Below are 16,549 nucleotides of genomic sequence, written 5' to 3'. Positions count from 1 at the left end.
AGCCTCGTTTCATCTTCAAAGTTCTCACTGATGGAAGGAGGTTTTGGCTCAAAATCTCACGATACATGGCCCCATTCATTCTGTCCTTAACACGGATCAGTCGTCCTGTCCCCCTGGCAGAAAAACAGCCCCACAGCATGATGTTTCCACCCCCATGCTTCACAGTAGGTATGGTGTTCTTGGGATGCAACTCAGTATTCTTCTTCCTCCAAACACGACGAGTTGAGTTTATACCAAAAAGTTCTACTTTGGTTTCATCTGACCACATGACGTTCTCCCAATCCTCTGCTGTATCATCCATGTGCTCTCTGGCAAACTTCAGACGGGCCTGGACATGCACTGGCTTCAGCAGCGGAACACATCTGGCACTGCGGGATTTGATTCCCTGCCGTTGTAGTGTGTTACTGATGGTGACCTTTGTTACTTTGGTCCCAGCTCTCTGCAGGTCATTCACCAGGTCCCCCCGTGTGGTTCTGGGATCTTTGCTCACCGTTCTCATGATCATTTTGACCCCACGGGATGAGATCTTGTGTGGAGCCCCAGATCGAGGGAGATTATCAGTGGTCTTGTATGTCTTCCATTTTCTGATGATTGCTCCCACAGTTGATTTTTTCACACCAAGCTGCTTGCCTATTGTAGATTCACTCTTCCCAGTCTGGTGCAGGTCTACAATACTTTTCCTGGTGTCCTTCAAAAGCTCTTTGGTCTTGGCCATGGCGGAGTTTGGAGTCTGACTGTTTGAGGCTGTGGACAGGTGTCTTTTATACAGATGATGAGTTCAAACAGGTGCCATTCATACAGGTAACGAGTGGGGGACAGAAAAGCTTTTTACAGATGACGTTACAGGTCTGTGAGAGCCAGAGATTTTCCTTGTTTGAGGTGACCAAATACTTATTTTCCACCCTAATTTACGAATAAATTCTTTACAAATCCTACCATGTGAATTCATGGATTTTTTTTTCACATTCTGTCTCTCACAGTTGAAGTGTACCTCTGGTGCAAATTACTGACCTCTGTCATCATTTTAAGTGGGGGAACTTGCACAATCGGTGGCTGACTAAATACTTTTTTGCCCCACTGTAGAAGAGGGAAGAAAACAGGCAGACTTGATGACATAGTGACACAAAGACTGAAGGAAACAACAGTAAAAGAGAGAACAGACTGAAGATAGACATGTTTACCAGCTATGAAAGTGAGGCTGGTGTCTGTCTTTCTGTGTGTGTGTGTGTGTGTGTGTGTGTGTGTGTGTGTGTGTGTGTGTGTGTGTGTGTGTGTGTGTGTGTGTGTGTCTTTGTCACTGCGGCAAATTGCAGTCTTAGTGTAGCAGGAACAATCGCAAAAAGGTTTAAAGTATTTTGGCAGGTGTTTGTATGTCTTCCTGTCTGGAGGTTGGCAGAGTTTGTCAACACAGTAGTGTTGCAGCCCTCAAAGTTGCTGTTAGGAAATATTCCATGTGTGCGGGTGACATCAAAATGTAAACTGATTAGAAAATGGCCTCAAGTTAAGATGTACTTTTCATTTTTGAATAGTTTATGTACGATGTGCCTACCTTTTATGCAGACGCCCCACTCAAAGTGACGTCTGAATGAAGTAGCTGCTGTGTTGTTCTCACATTAGGCCAATCAATAGTCTCTCTGATTGCTCACCCATCTGTAAATCCTTGATACAAACACTCATGCATTTCATGTGCGTCAGCTCTCCTCCCTCTCTCTGATATAGTTGTTCATCAGTGCAGGGTTTCTCATAATAAAGGAGAGGCTGGGGATTTTTGAAAGACACTTAACTCACTTTTCACTCCTTGCCTTTTTACACTGCTCAAGTTGTCAAGTCTCACTGTATGTTTTCTCATACTAGTCAAAAGAAAAACTTATTTTTCCCTCCTGCTTTACAGTGTTGGGCAAAAGTTTTGAGTCACCCATCATTTCCTTTAATTCTGCCAGGAAAAGGGGAAGTAGGTGCTGCGATTTATTGAAACATGGGGAAACATACATGACAATACAACATATTAAGCAAAAAAAACAGCTTGTATAATCCTAACAAGCTTGGAAGTCAATATGTGGTATGATCACGTTATGATCACGTTATGATCACGTTTATTCTTCAACATAGCCTGAACTCCCTTAGGCACGTTTTATTGTCATTTCTTTAAGTAGTCTTCAGGAATAGTTCACCAGGCTTCTCGAAGGACATATAAAGATCTTCTTTGGATGTTTGATGCTTTTTTGTTGCATATTCTGTCAGGATGATCCCACACTGATTTAATAATGTTGATCTGGGGAGGCCAGTCCATGACTAATAGTGCTCCACTGTGCACTTCTCCATCCAGATATGCATTTAATGCATTTGCAGGGTATTTGGGATCATTGTCATGCTGAAACATTGTTGCCAAGCAGGTGTTGTTTTGTTATTGATGATTTAAAATCTCACAGTACTTTTCTGCATTTATTGCATCAATTTTGAAGCGTTTCCCAAACAATGACAGAACCTTCACCATGTTTTACACATATATTACACACATTACACACAATTTGAACAAAATTTGATATGTACTGTGCATTAGAACCTGACTAACATAGGATTTTTAAGGCCGTACCGACATTTGTAATTTCTCATACTCATATATAGACCGATATATCAGATTTTGAAACGTAAAAAGATTTTCCTCACAGTTATTTTGTGAAGATATTAGTGAGTCTGTTCTAGAAATAATTTGACAATGCAGCTTTAACCCTCTCGAGGCAGGCGTTGCCGATTTGCAACAGTTAAAAACTAACATCCTGATTACCCCACATACATATTTTATGAGGTTTTTTTTTTACTCAGAAGTACCACTGCAGGACTTGGTTGTGCATTAGCAACAAAAAGTTTAATTTGAGCCTGAGAGGTTTAAAACTAAACTTTATGGTTTCAAAAACGTGTTGTCAACATGGAAGTTGCATAGTGCCCTCTGGTGGACAAACTACGCAACATCATTACTTAAAACATGGTCGAAAGGTGTTTCTTCTGTCTCATCTTTTAAAAATTTCCTTTATCAGCAGTTACAAATGCTGATACACATATCAGCAAATCGCTGATATTGTCCGATGATAATAACTAGCTGATACGTTGGTCCGGCTTGACTATGCATTAGTCCAGGGGTAGCGAACTCCAGGCCTCGAGAGCCGGGTCCTGCAGGTTTTAGATGTGTCCTTGATCCAACGCAGCTGCTTTAAATGGCTAAATTACCTCCTCAACATTTCTTGAAGTTCTCCAGAGGCCTGATAATGACCTAATCATTTGAGTCAGATGTGGTGTCCCAGGGTGAGATCTAAAACCTGCAGGACACCGGCTCTCTAGGACTAACGTTCCCTACCTCTGCATTAGTCTATGCAAGAAAATGTGTGGCCAATATCTTGATTAAAGATATGCACATGAGCTCTTGCCAGAGGTGTGGACTCGAGTCACATGACTTGGACTCGAGTCAGACTCGAGTCATTAATTTTATGACTTTAGACTTGACTTGAAAAAATGTTCTAAGACTTGTGACTTGACTTGGACTTTTACACCAATGACTTGGGACTTGAATTGGACTTGAACCGGTTTACTTGAAAAGACTTGATATTTTACCCCAAATATAAAATTTAACATGCATATTATATAGAGATTGAAAATGTGACGTCATTCACGGGTAGAACCGCAAAGGATTCTGGGAACTCGTGGCAAGCGGTACTAGCGCACGCAGGCTTTCAATTGAAATCAGTCACACAGCGATAAAAAGAAACACAAAAATGTCAAGAAGCCGTTGTATTATTAACTGCAATAGCCGGTCGCATGACAGCCACGGGAAGCCGACGGGTAAAGAGATCGGTTGTTATCGGATTACGTCGTTGAAGAGAAATTGTTCAAGCCATGTTTCCGAAGTAACAAAGACGCGACGGATGGCCTGGATTGCAGCCATTCAAAGATCAAATATAACGTCCCAGAACCCTCCAGCTCACAGGTTAGTCTGCTCCAAGCATTTACACGAAGGTCAGTATTTTTTAGTAGTTAATACGTCATTTTCATAACATAATTAGTGATATAGGTTACAAGCAAGTCTGGCGCTGAACAGAAATTGTCGCGCTATGCTCCTGTGTTTATTGTGCATAAATAGTGAATTGTCCTGACACAATATTGTGTTTCGCTTCTGTTATTATGGTACATTAACAAAAACATATACTTTTATTCACAGGATAAAACAGGTTTTTTGTATCACTAATTGCCCAGTACGATTACAGCATACAGTATTATTGTCACTGCTACATTTCTGTGATGCTACCAGAAATTATTTCCACTACTAATTAATTACCCTTGAGCTCAAAGGTCCTATTAATAAACGGTTAACGAATGTGTATTTATGACGACAATTTGTGAGACTGGTAAACTTATGATACGTACGATGGTCTTTACTTTCTACACGGTGCATTTCAAGGTCCTGCACCCATCCGTCGGTAAACTGTACCCGGACTTGTTGCAGTGACCTGAAGTTACTAAACTTCACGAGTGTATGCACTCACTCCAAGAACCGTATGATTATAAATATGCATATAAATATGCTAAGATGAGATAGCTGACTTCATCTAACTAGCAAATGTTGTCCAGGCTACGTTGGTGATGCAGTTCTTTTTAATGTGTATGATATTTTTGTCATGCGATTTTAAAGCTGGTCCTACAACCGCATCCAAGAATAACATGCAGCTTATCTCAGAACTGTCGGTGAAAATTATTCTTGGAGCTAGGTTTAATTGAGCTGCATTTTAAAGAGGTGCAATTTCACAATTTGTGTATATTTTCTAAGTTCACTATTTTGTCATGTGTTGAGAAAAACACAGATTTTAAAATTACATGGTCTAATATTTACATTTAGCATAACTGCAACATTATTATTATTTTTTTTTTTAAAGACTCGAAAGGACTTGAAATTCAAAGTTTCAGACTTGTGACTTGACTCGGACTTTTACACCAGTGACTTGAGACTCGACTCTGACTTGCCTGACATTACTTGAGACTTGACTTGAGGATAAAGACTTGAGACTTACTTGAGACTTGCAAAACAATGACTTGGTCCCACCTCTGGCTCTTGCCTATGTAGGTCTTTGTCCTGTTTGAAGTTCCGATATGCATTCGGGTCATTGAAGATTTCTTTCCATTTAAGTCTGCAGTGCTTTCCCTTGTCACTCTCTCTTGCACTTTCCTTAACTTCAGGGGCTTTCAGATCTACAGATCTATGCTGTAACCCCCATCCCCGACAGTCAGGATGTGCTACAGAGAGATGGAGTGCCTGACAACATCAAAAGCTTCTACAAGTTTAATCACATCTGGAGGTTCAGATATGACCGGCCCTTTCACAAGGGCACCAAAGACAAGGAGAATGAGTTTAAGGTAAAGAAAATTTCTCTGCATTTATCTAAGGTTATCTTCTCTTCAAACCATTGATTGTGGATTAGTGCTGAGTAGAAAAAGGGAAAAAAATGAGTCTGAATGTGGAGTCACTGCAAAATGTTATGTGCTATGAAAACAGGTCTTTTTTTAATGAATATTTCAAAAGTTAAAATCATACATTTCTGAAAATTAACATTTTTCACTGATACGAAACTGCTTCGTTTACTTCCTTCTCTGCCCGGTTCATCCATCATGGGCCATGTAGTGAGTAGGGCTGCCACAAACGATTATTTTGATAGTCGACTAGTCACCGATTATTTTTGCGATTAGTCGACTAATCAGATCATCATCCATTGGACATAAAACGTACAGCTTATTGCACCAGCAGCATCTGCTCTTATATAACTATCATTACCTTACAGCTTTGTGTTTAAGGTCTGTGCTAACTAAAAATAAAGAAAGACAAGATGATAGTTTATTAAATTTGAATGAAATTTGCAGATTGTTTCAGTGAAGTTTAATAAACTCCTTGCTATCTAAAATATAACAGGACACCGGAGTATATTCTCGAGCATCTCACACTTCTGATAATCAGCTGTCTGCTTGACTTTATTCAGCTGTGTAAAAACTATAACTTTAATCTCAGCCAAACCGATTTACTCAGGAACAAATAAAATACAAAAAAAGCCAAACAATAACATTTTTAAGTTATCTAAGTGACTTATATATCATGTTTAACCTGAGTAGCGAAAGACGGCGGTGGGTTTGAAAACGATCTGCCGGGAGTCCGGTGTTCTCACGGCTCTAGTTAGCCTAGCCCCCGGCTAGCTATCGAGCTAGTGGGTAACAGACGTCTCCGAAAACGTCGGAGCGCTTTTGAAAATATGCGGTGTCCTGATAAACTGAGCAGATATTTGAGGTTTACACAGCTACATTCTCGCCTGAAAATATGTTAAATGTTTATTTTGTGACCCATAAAGAATAACAAGAGTAATAGTAAAACTAAGTAGCTGCCGCCATTGTTGGAAACTGAGCTGGGCTGCGCTATGAATTCTGGGACAGAGCTACTTCTTCTTCGGGGTTTAACGGCAGCTGACATCCTTGTACATGCAGTGCTGCCATCTTCTGTTTCAGTCCGTTATTACACTCTTAAATCCTGCTACTTATTCCTGCGTCTTTTGTGATCTTACAAAGCTTCAAACGACACGTCGACTATTAAATCAGTCGTCGACGATTTTGATAGTCGACGTAATCGTGACTAGTCGACTAATCGTGGCAGCCCTAGTAGGGAGTGATAGTTTGAACCAGTGCTCAGGTATTACTTTGTGTATAGTGCATGTTTTATTCATTGTGACTCCGGTATCAGTAATTATACACAGGAACTCGGATACTAGTCAGAGCAGTGTACTGCTTGGTGCAAATGAAGCCTGTACAGCGTGATGCAGTTACACACACTCAAACAGTCAGGCAGATGCACACACTCTAAACAGATATGCACACCCGACACACAGACGCGGATATTATTGTCATAAATATTCTGCTTTAATGCACACGCTTCATGCAGCCTTCTCATCTCACTTCCATCAAGGCTATTTGGCCAAATTTAATCGTGATATCATATTTCCATCAGGACTGGATATTTCTGGTCCTTACTATTAGATGGAAATAATATCTATAATAAACATAGTGACAAGAGTATGCCGCAGGAAGGATATGGTAATAAACTGAAGTAGGAAAGAAAGCTTTTCTTGAAGTTTCTATCTGCATGACAGAAATTGCTTTTTTATGTGAGATTCTGCTTTCAACTTCCTGCTCTTAAACTGCAGTGCATGTTTTTTTTCTATCTTTTTTTTTTTCCTCAAGACTTGTTCAGGAGGATTTCTTGGCCTTAAAAAACATAAAATCAATAAAAGGGCAGCAATGTTGTGCAGTGCGTCGGAAGACCTTTCTTCAACCTGAGGACACTGGATCAATAGTGCATGTCAGCGCTCATCTGCTCTGCTGGAGTGTCCTTGAGCAAGATACTGTCTCTAAATAAATGAAGCTATACTGTGTTAGCATCTTGATCATTAGAAGGCCTTTAGAAGGGTCAGCGGAACAAAAACGCCCCCAAAGTTGTGAAAGGATTACCGATTTTTGAACACCCTGGACAGGTCGCCAGGGCTAACACATAGACACAGACAACCATTCGCACCTGCATTCACAACTATGGGCAATTTAGAGTTACCAGTTAACCACAATTGAACTCAGGACCTTCTTGCTGTGGGCAACAGTGCTAACCACCGTGCCGCCCAAAGTAAAAATGCATGGATCACATATCCATAACTCAATTGCCCTTTAGCCCCAGTTAGTATACCAAGATGTTAAACTAACATGGTAGCATGCCCACTACACATCAGATTGTGATCAACTTAGAACACCATTACTAGCATTTGGCATGACACATCATTGTGGCATTGAGGTTACAGTTCACGAGAAAAACTAGCATGCTAGCAGTTTTTAAAAACCAGCATGGCTGTAGACACTTAAACATGCTGTTGTTCTTATTAAGTAATAGCAAGCCTGTAGATCTTGACAAGGAGGGACGTTTCTAGTGCTAAGTACAGGACAGTACACCCCCCCCCCAAAAAAAAAAGATAAAATAAAATAACTGTTTGCCGTCTATATGTAACATGTCTATAAAGTAGTGTTGTTTCACTTGTATTATAAATCTATTATATTTAGAGCCTGCTGTTAATATTAAAAATTTCATAGCTTGCGTGCTGTCTTAATGACCTTTTGAGAGGCTGGAAATATAACAAGCATGCTGGCTGACAGCATAACTGTTGGAGAGGATATTAGACATATGACATATGAGTAAAAGTGTGTTTTTGGGTTGTAGGCATTTTTATATTTTCCTTTAACTGTGGATCAACAATTAAATCCTGAACAGTGCTGCCACTAAGATATGTGTACAGCAAGCCTAAGTATTTATGGATTTTTTTTTATATGTTTAGCAATCAGCTAATGCTCATGGATGTATTGTGTGAATGCAGAGTCTGTGGGTGGAGAGGACAACTCTGACTCTGATCCAGAGTCTTCCAGGCATCTCCCGCTGGTTTGAAGTTGAAAAGAGAGAACTGGTGAGTGTGTCCCAGTCTGATGAAATAGCAGTGAAGGCATAAACACAACACACAGCCATTTGACACAAGGGACACAGTGATACTTTCTTTTTTTTATTATTCTGCAGGTTGGAATTTAGAGTAATGACAGCCAATACACAAGTATTGATCCAAGTCATTAGACTGAGCAGCAATCATGACCTAAGTCATAGGTTTGGGGCTATTGGATGTTCAGTTTCCGCAATTGGTTTGATTGGATGTCACGCTAAAAGCCAAACTGCTTTACTGTGATTACCAACGTGTCCAATTTTTAGAATTGATTTTTGTATTGGGATTTCTTTCCCCTGTAATTGGCAAATTCCTGTCAAATTTGACATGGGACAATTGCTACACTGTTACATGTAAATGCTTTGTCTTCTCAATCAGATTTCTAAGGGTCAGATTTACACAGATTTTGAAATGTTGTTCTGTGCAGTCCAACACAGTGTCTGTCTGTGATGGTCTAAGCGCATATTCTTTACTTCACAGCTGCTGAGCGTGGTGTGAAATATGGATTGTAAAGCCAGTGTTACTCTATGATGGCTGTGGAGTGCAGTAGCATTTAAAATGGAGACTGGCAAAAGCTCAATTAGCAAAAGGATTAAGCTTTGTGTGAGAAGGAAAAAATACAGAAAAAGAAATCAGGATGAAGGAAAAAATATTTCACTGTGCCTTCACGAGTATGTGACAAAATGTCCATATGTTAATGTATATTTAAAAAAAATAGTACTTAGTTTTAAATGAAGCTGCTACAATAATTCTTTATAATAATGGTTAATAAATTGATACATGTAGGTGTTTTTTGGTAAATAGCACAAATATAATTAAAGATACTGACCCAGCTTTGCAGCTGCCTCACTCAGAGCGCAGTTTTCACTGAAAAGGCTCTTTAGAGCATTTCCAACAAATTTAACAAGAAGCCGGTATCGAGTGTTTACTTCTAAAAAGACTCATTTTGGATGTCAAGTAAACCACATAATGTGTAAATAGGCTGGTGCTAAAACTTTTACCATATCAACTTAAAAGGTCCAAATGATTTTGGCAACATTGTATTTTTTTAAGCAGCTTTTCAAATTGCTGTATTTTAGGAGAAAAAACAGCTCTGTTCTGGGACAAAAAAGTGGTCAAAACTAAAGTATTACAAGCTGAAATATCCTGATTTGTAGAACCTAATATGTTTTAAACTGCCTCACCTTTCACTATAAAGGACCTCAGTAGCATTTATTATTTAGCAGACCCTCTAAAATTCCCACATTACTCAAATACCTTATAGATATTTTAGCTTCCAGATATTATTTGTAAAGCTCCCTTTAGAGCTTCATATAAAAAGCTACAAAATGTTTCTTCATCCTTCATGTGTACAGGTGGAGGTAAGCCCACTGGAGAATGCGATTGAGGTGATCGAGAACAAGAACTTGCAGTTGCGCACATTGATCTCCCAGTGTCAGAGCCGGCAGATGCAGAACATCAACCCTCTCACCATGTGCCTCAACGGGGTCATCGACGCCGCAGTCAACGGGGGACTGGCCCGCTACCAAGAGGTATGAATGGCTTGCTGGAGGATAAGGTTGGAGGATTTTAGAGACCTAAGCAGGAATGAGAGGCAGTGACATATGGATTACCTAATGATGCATGAAGGTGGCTTAAAATGGAGAGATGTATGGACAGAAAGTGTTTTGTGGAGGGGTGGAGCGGATGAACAGATGGATGGATGGATGCATTGATGGCTGGATGATGGCTTGACCAAATAGATGGATGAGTGGAAAACTGGAGGGGGCGGAAGTGGGAAAACAAGATGGATGGGTAGTGTAGGAATAGGTCGGTGGGGGGGATTTTTTTGGTCAGATAGAATGATAAGGTGGATGTGGGGGGAAAAGAGGCGGGAGGTCAAATAATGTTAGATAGAAGAATGGAAGGAGTTTCAGGGATTAGATGGCTAATGTAGTCCTAAAACTTGGAAAGAAGTTGCCATGTTTGCAAATTACTGAATTTTAATGCCCTAAAAATAATTTTCACAATGTTCTCTAACAAATTATATATAAATACGCCGCTCGTGTATTTTGAAGCAAGTATGTATTGCAGAGAGAACAATTGCTAAAATGTGTTTAAGTAAAACTAGATGGGAACATCGTCAATGTAACACCAAACACAGGACCAAATTGGTGGTGTACTTAGCTTAATGTTAGCATTTTTGCCGCTATGTTCATGGCTGTGCTTTAAGCTTTATCTGTGAAAAAATGAGTAACAACCACAGCTAGATTAGCTAGCATAGGCTCCGGAACAGCTTATTAGCATGCATGGAGATTACAGCACCAATACTTTATTTGGCAGAGACATAATGCCAGTTCTTTATAGTTCTACAGTCATTAGTAAAGATTCTAAGAATCTCAATCAGTGTGGGTGTACAACTCGCAACTTTACCTCATTACCTAACCCTTCTGGTGACATCCACCAAGTTTAGCTAATTATATACCAAGCCGAATTCTTAAAGAGGCAGAGCGCCAGATTAATAAAGTGCAAAAATCTTCCTAGTCATATCTTCCAATCACACAAACTTATAGTATTTATATGATGAAGTGGTAACAGATTGGTATGGAAAGTTGAAATATGGGCAATTTCATCGAGAGCTCCATTTACTGCTGCTTTTTTAAATGCTCCTTGAGTGGAGACACTTTAACCATTAGGAGCTCAATTCAAAAGAAAGAAGACTAGAAAAGAAGAAATAAAGATTTTTTTTTTTGTTCTCCACAAATTGAGTGGACTCGGCTGCCTTCTCTGTGTCGCATAGCAACCGCTGTGACAATGCATGTGTGTTCTGTGGAACATATACTGTATGTGTGTGCTTGTGAGTGAAGCGCATGTCCTCAGTACAAGTACCCTATTAAGGGTTGTAGGACGCCGATAAGAGCCCAAAAATAAGCATTTTAGAAGTGCTTTTTATCTTTGCTGCCACTATTTTGCTGAAAACCAAAAAAAATCTGTATAAAATGTTGCAACTTACAAAATATTTCCTCCCGTTTTACACATTGTTTACAAGGTTAGGTAAATATTGATATGCATAGAGATGTTGTTCCTCTGGGTAAACACTGACCAGCATCTCCTTCAAATCTTTTGTAATTTATATTTTTACATAAATAACAGAATGTGATCATACCACATGAGCCTGACACAGATTTGACCTTTTTTGTTTTGTTTTGTTTTATTTTTTTAATTTTTTTTCTGCAGCAGACACATTGGCACCAATATCAGCAGCTCATTTTTCTTGGCAGAATATATCATGCGGTGCCCCACAGACTGCATCTATAAATCTATTAATTTACCCGCGTAATGCCGATTGACAGCTGTGGAGGTTTGCTCGGCTCCAAATGAAGGAGAAATTGTCGTTATTAATATTCAGATTTATTGCTGCAGTTTGAGTTGAAACCCTTGAGGGGGAATGCTGTCTGATTTATTCCCCCCCTCCCCTCAGCATTCCGTCTCTAATTGGACTTTTCTAATGATTACCTGAGCCACTCCACGGTGAGGTCTCACTCCCTGCAGCCCGACGAGAAATTTCCATCATTTGTAGAAAATTATTGATTAGTTTTTTGATGCCGTTTTTGGGGGTCTTGTATAGAATTCCTGGTGAAACTCAGTACTTCTCTCTTTGAGCGTCCCACCTCACCATAGAGTAATAATGTTTATGCAATAAGATTTTTTTTTTTCTGTTTCACAGTTTAATAAGAGGGAATATTATATCCACCACATACTAATTTATGCCATCTTGATAAAGATCTGAGGATGCCTGTCTGGAATAATAAGGTTCCTTATTTTATTGAAGTTTCATAGTCTGCAAGCCGCATGCATCCTTTGATAGACATCTATGTGTGTGTTTGGGAGTGCATATGTCTGAAGCAGCCTTCAGCTTCTCTTCTCTTAAGTGTCTCGTTGGAGATAGACAGCTGTGTCCTTGAGAGAGGAGCCGTGCTGATCTTTTTAGTGAACTCCTCCTTACCTTTCAGTCTCGTTTTCTTTTGGGGTTTTTTGTGTGTGAGTGTGCGGCAGATTCATAAGCAGATTGTGAGGTGGGCCTTTTCATCGGTTCTCCCTCGCTTTGTGTACTCTGATGCAGATTGAAAGGGATTTAACATAATCTGTAGACAGACTGCAAGTGCTGATGGCATTGTAAGCAGGAAAGATCTTGCATTTAATGTATGAAAGTGACAACCCCCCCCCCCCCCCCCCCCCCCCCAAAAAAAAAAAAAAAAAAAAAAGCAAAAGCAAAAAAAACAGTTATCATCATTCAAAGCAGACCAGGGCATTTTTCATCTTATCAGTTTCTCCTTTAAGTCTTTTTTCTTTTTCTTTTTTGAAGGCAGTGTCTGGGAAAGTGAATAGAAAGCACAGTCTGCAAGCCAAAATCAAGAAGGATGATGTTTCTAAAGAGACATGATCTCTAGCAGAGCACAATGACACGAATGAAAGTGATATAAAAGGGGCTTTTAAAATCGCAGCCCAAATTGGCTCTTAAATCAAAGCAAAATCAATGCTTTGATTTCACTAACATCCATTTGGCACTGTATTTTTCGCCTTCTATTTTTAGCCACTATGTACTTTAATTCTGCCCACTGAACCTGATATTAATATTGCAACACAAATTTGCCAGACAGGACTTTTCAACCCTGCATTTTAGTAGGATGTGAATTTTTTTTTAACTCAAATTTTTCTCAGTTTTTGTGAACATTTTAAATGGAAAGTACTCAACAAATAGCTGTGTGGACACTAATTCGCTGTGTCAGGCAGGCTGCAATTCAGGTAGCACTGCTGTGGAGAGGGGAAAAAAAGCCCGCTGCTTCAGCTCCCAGGGCATACATAACAGATGTTCTGCATTTTTGCCTCTGTGCAGGCCTTTTTCGTGAAGGACTACATTATGAATCACCCCGAGGACGGAGAGAAGATCGGGCGACTGAGAGAGCTCATGTTCGAGCAGGTTGGAAACATCACTTGAGCTCATGATGTCTTTTTAAATGCAAAGACAAGATGAATCATTTTTATCACCTAAATTTGACTTTCAGTTATTGTGCACTTTTTTCTGTTTGTCCTGCAGGCACATATATTGGAGTATGGCCTCGCGGTGCATGAGAAGTTTGTTCCTCAAGATATGAGACCCCTGCACAAGAAGTTAGTTGACCAGTTTCATCTCATGAAGTCCAGTCTAGGCATACAGGTAGGCATCGACTTTAAAGAAAGCTTTTTAAAATGCTGTACATGTGTAACTCAATGATAGATTCAGATTTTATGTTAAACAGAGGTTCATTTACCTAATGGATGTCATTCATGTGTAAGGATGATTAAAGCTGTCTAACATGTGTTCCTTTATTTTCCTCAAATTACTTATCAGAGTCTTCGAGCCTTAATGGAAACAAACAGTGAATGTGACAATAGAAACTGACTGCTGTGCTAAGAATTCTGAGTAAATGACCCCTTTATTCCTCTAAAGGGGAAAACCACCCCTCATTAAACAAACTGCCTTCATCTACATGTTGTGTGTTTTATTTATATACCTCACGCTGGCACAAAGAAGCATTTAATCATGTGCACTTTCTCCCCCTCCCAATTTAAAAACCCCCCCAGGAGTTTCCAGCGTATGTGCGTGCGAGCCCGGTGCACTTCACCAACGGAAGCCCGCGGACGTGCAGGAACTCCGTGCCCAGCATCATTAGCCCAGATGGCGGCAGAGGAGTTGCCAGGCGGAGGTGACGGCTCTTTTCTTAATTTCCGTAGCTTTACGCGTATGTCTCTGTCTTTCTCAGCTAATTAAATTAACAAGTGAGGAAAACGTATTGCTTTTCAATGTCAATTACTTCTCTGGTTTATTATGCCAAGTCACCCAAAAAGATCTTTAACTTCCATCTCTGGAGTGCATAAAATTTCTCCTTCGTATTCTCTCACCTTCCTTTACTCGGTCTATAAGCGCTGCCCTTCAGTGCAGACCTTTGTTCGCATCTTACTTTCTTTTTCTTTTTGTGTTTCCATCTCACCTCGAACGTCATGCTCTCTGCCTTTTCTCTCTTCCTCCTTCAGTTCTTTACTGGCTTAGCTCAGTACAATAGGTGTGGGTGGCTGGCTGGCACCCACAGGGATGTTTTCTGTGTGGCTGCTGTCGGGCCAGCAGGCAGACTGTGTGTGTGTGTGTGCGTGCATGCATCCGTGTGTGTTTTGATGTGTTCAGTGACCCTGCCACTTCGTCTACCTGCGACATTCTGCCTCCAGAGTCTGATCCCGCGGGGCACAGCCACACACAAGAAAGATGGAGACGCACACATCACCTCAATCTCCCTGTGACATTTCGTATTTTTGCTTGTTGAGTTCTGATTTCTTTTTTCCTTTTTTTTTCTATTTTCCAGTTTCCAACGAAGAACCAGGTCACATCTCTTTCTTGTGCCTTTTGGCAGCATGATGGAATGCTGTGATTGATGAATCAGTTGCCTTCTAATCTGGTATTTTCTGTTTCTCTGTTTGTCTATTTTTTTTTCTTTTTATTGGCCTTACTGCTGCTGAATCTTTGGTGAGTGAACCACTTTTAAATCTAATCATGTATAATAGTATGAAACTTCACCCTTTGTATTGTAAACCATCATAACCCTCTCTCTTTCGCCTTTAGCCTCTTCAGCTACCCTGCGGTGAACCGTTACTCCTCGTCCTCTCTGTCATCTCAAGCCTCCAATGAAGTCAGTAACATCACAGGGCAATCGGAGAGCTCGGATGAAGTCTTCAACATGCAGGTAGTCTCCCTTTGTGCCTTTGCCTACACGCCCACACAAAGGCACTTAACCTAGTAGATTGAGTCTATATCCCAGCATTTGCCCTCCTCCTCCCTTCAGATTTCACTTGCAATGCTTTTTAATCCACTCTCACTCTATTTCACTGCTATTTCTCCTCTGACCCTTTTTCTCTCTATCTTCCACTCTTGCTCGTGTGAAACGCAGTCTGTCTGTGCAAATTGTCATGATTATATCAAATAAGGACATAGTGCTTTGTGTGGGCCCGTCCGGGGAGCCCCGCTGGAGTCTAATCTAAACTAGATTTGGCCAATTCAGAAAGCTGCCGACAACTCCTGGCAGGCTGTCTCCCGCACCTGGCAGGCTTGGAATAACAGGAAGAGGGGAAAACACGGGAGGGAAAAAAAATGTTGTCAGGGATGTGACTGAAGCTGTTACAAAGAGTTAGTTTGTGCTTCTTTTTTTCTTAAGTTTACAGAGCAGGTAGAATTTAGTAAAAGTTGGATGAATCATAATTTAGAAATATATTGTTTTCGTTTTTTAATTGATTGAAAATGGCCATCACTATTTTGTTTCAGTCAGATGTTACTATATTTAGTTAGCAAGGTGTATCCACACACTGCAAAAGAGCATCACACATGTGAATGCAAATTAATGCTATGTAACAAACCAATAAATAATAAAAGAACGGGTTCTTAGAGCACGGTTTTCAAACATAAGGCCCAAGGGCCAGAGCTGACCTGCCAGAGATTCCAATCCAACCGACTGGACATCTTTGAAAAATGTGAAAGAGGGCATAAACTTTAGACTTCATAACTTTTACAGCTTTTCCTGCTGATAAATGGTAAATGGCCTGCATTTGTATAGCGCTTTTCTAGTCCTTAAGGACCCCAAAGCACTTTACACTACATTCAGTCATTCACCCATTCACACACACATTCACACACTGGCGATAACAAGCTACATTGTAGCCACAGCTGCCCTGGGGCGCACTTATAAGCAAACAACTAGCAGTAAAGCAGCCTGTGTCATCACATACTGAGTAAACAAAGTGGCCACATCTCCAGTAATGAATACTTTTAAGCCTTAATAAAATTTAAACAGATGAGTTAGCAAAACTGCCACAGCCTTTTCTGTGCTAGGCAGCAACTATACAAATTCTTCAAGTGAAGTTGGGCATTTTAACATCGCCATCTACGGGACTGAGTATCTTCTGAAAGCCACCTCAAGTGGACAGTTGAGGAAGTG

The 16,549-nt window shown here is 40.2% G+C and overlaps 1 protein-coding gene across 2 annotated transcripts in view; it reads left to right on the top strand.

The window, feature by feature from the left end:
* The window catches only part of dock4b (dedicator of cytokinesis 4b), a 143,726-nt gene that overhangs the window by 109,591 nt on the left and 17,586 nt on the right, over positions 1 to 16,549 (top strand). Inside the window, exons 40-47 of one of the 2 annotated variants that reach the window (XM_080886474.1) lie at positions 5,234 to 5,400; positions 8,436 to 8,522; positions 9,905 to 10,081; positions 13,426 to 13,509; positions 13,627 to 13,746; positions 14,154 to 14,275; positions 14,927 to 14,944; positions 15,193 to 15,304. In XM_080886474.1, coding sequence (XP_080742600.1) covers positions 5,234 to 5,400; positions 8,436 to 8,522; positions 9,905 to 10,081; positions 13,426 to 13,509; positions 13,627 to 13,746; positions 14,154 to 14,275; positions 14,927 to 14,944; positions 15,193 to 15,304 — 887 coding nt within the window. The remainder of the gene's footprint in view (positions 1 to 5,233; positions 5,401 to 8,435; positions 8,523 to 9,904; positions 10,082 to 13,425; positions 13,510 to 13,626; positions 13,747 to 14,153; positions 14,276 to 14,926; positions 14,945 to 15,192; positions 15,305 to 16,549) is intronic. The other variant, XM_080886475.1, reaches the window with a different exon arrangement.

This window comes from Rhamphochromis sp. 'chilingali', assembly GCF_963969265.1.
Source record: "Rhamphochromis sp. 'chilingali' genome assembly, chromosome: 7".
In the NCBI taxonomy this organism is placed as follows: domain Eukaryota; kingdom Metazoa; phylum Chordata; class Actinopteri; order Cichliformes; family Cichlidae; genus Rhamphochromis; species Rhamphochromis sp. 'chilingali'.
Note: the sequence above shows the minus strand (reverse complement) of the source record. Positions and strands in the feature narration are given on the sequence as shown.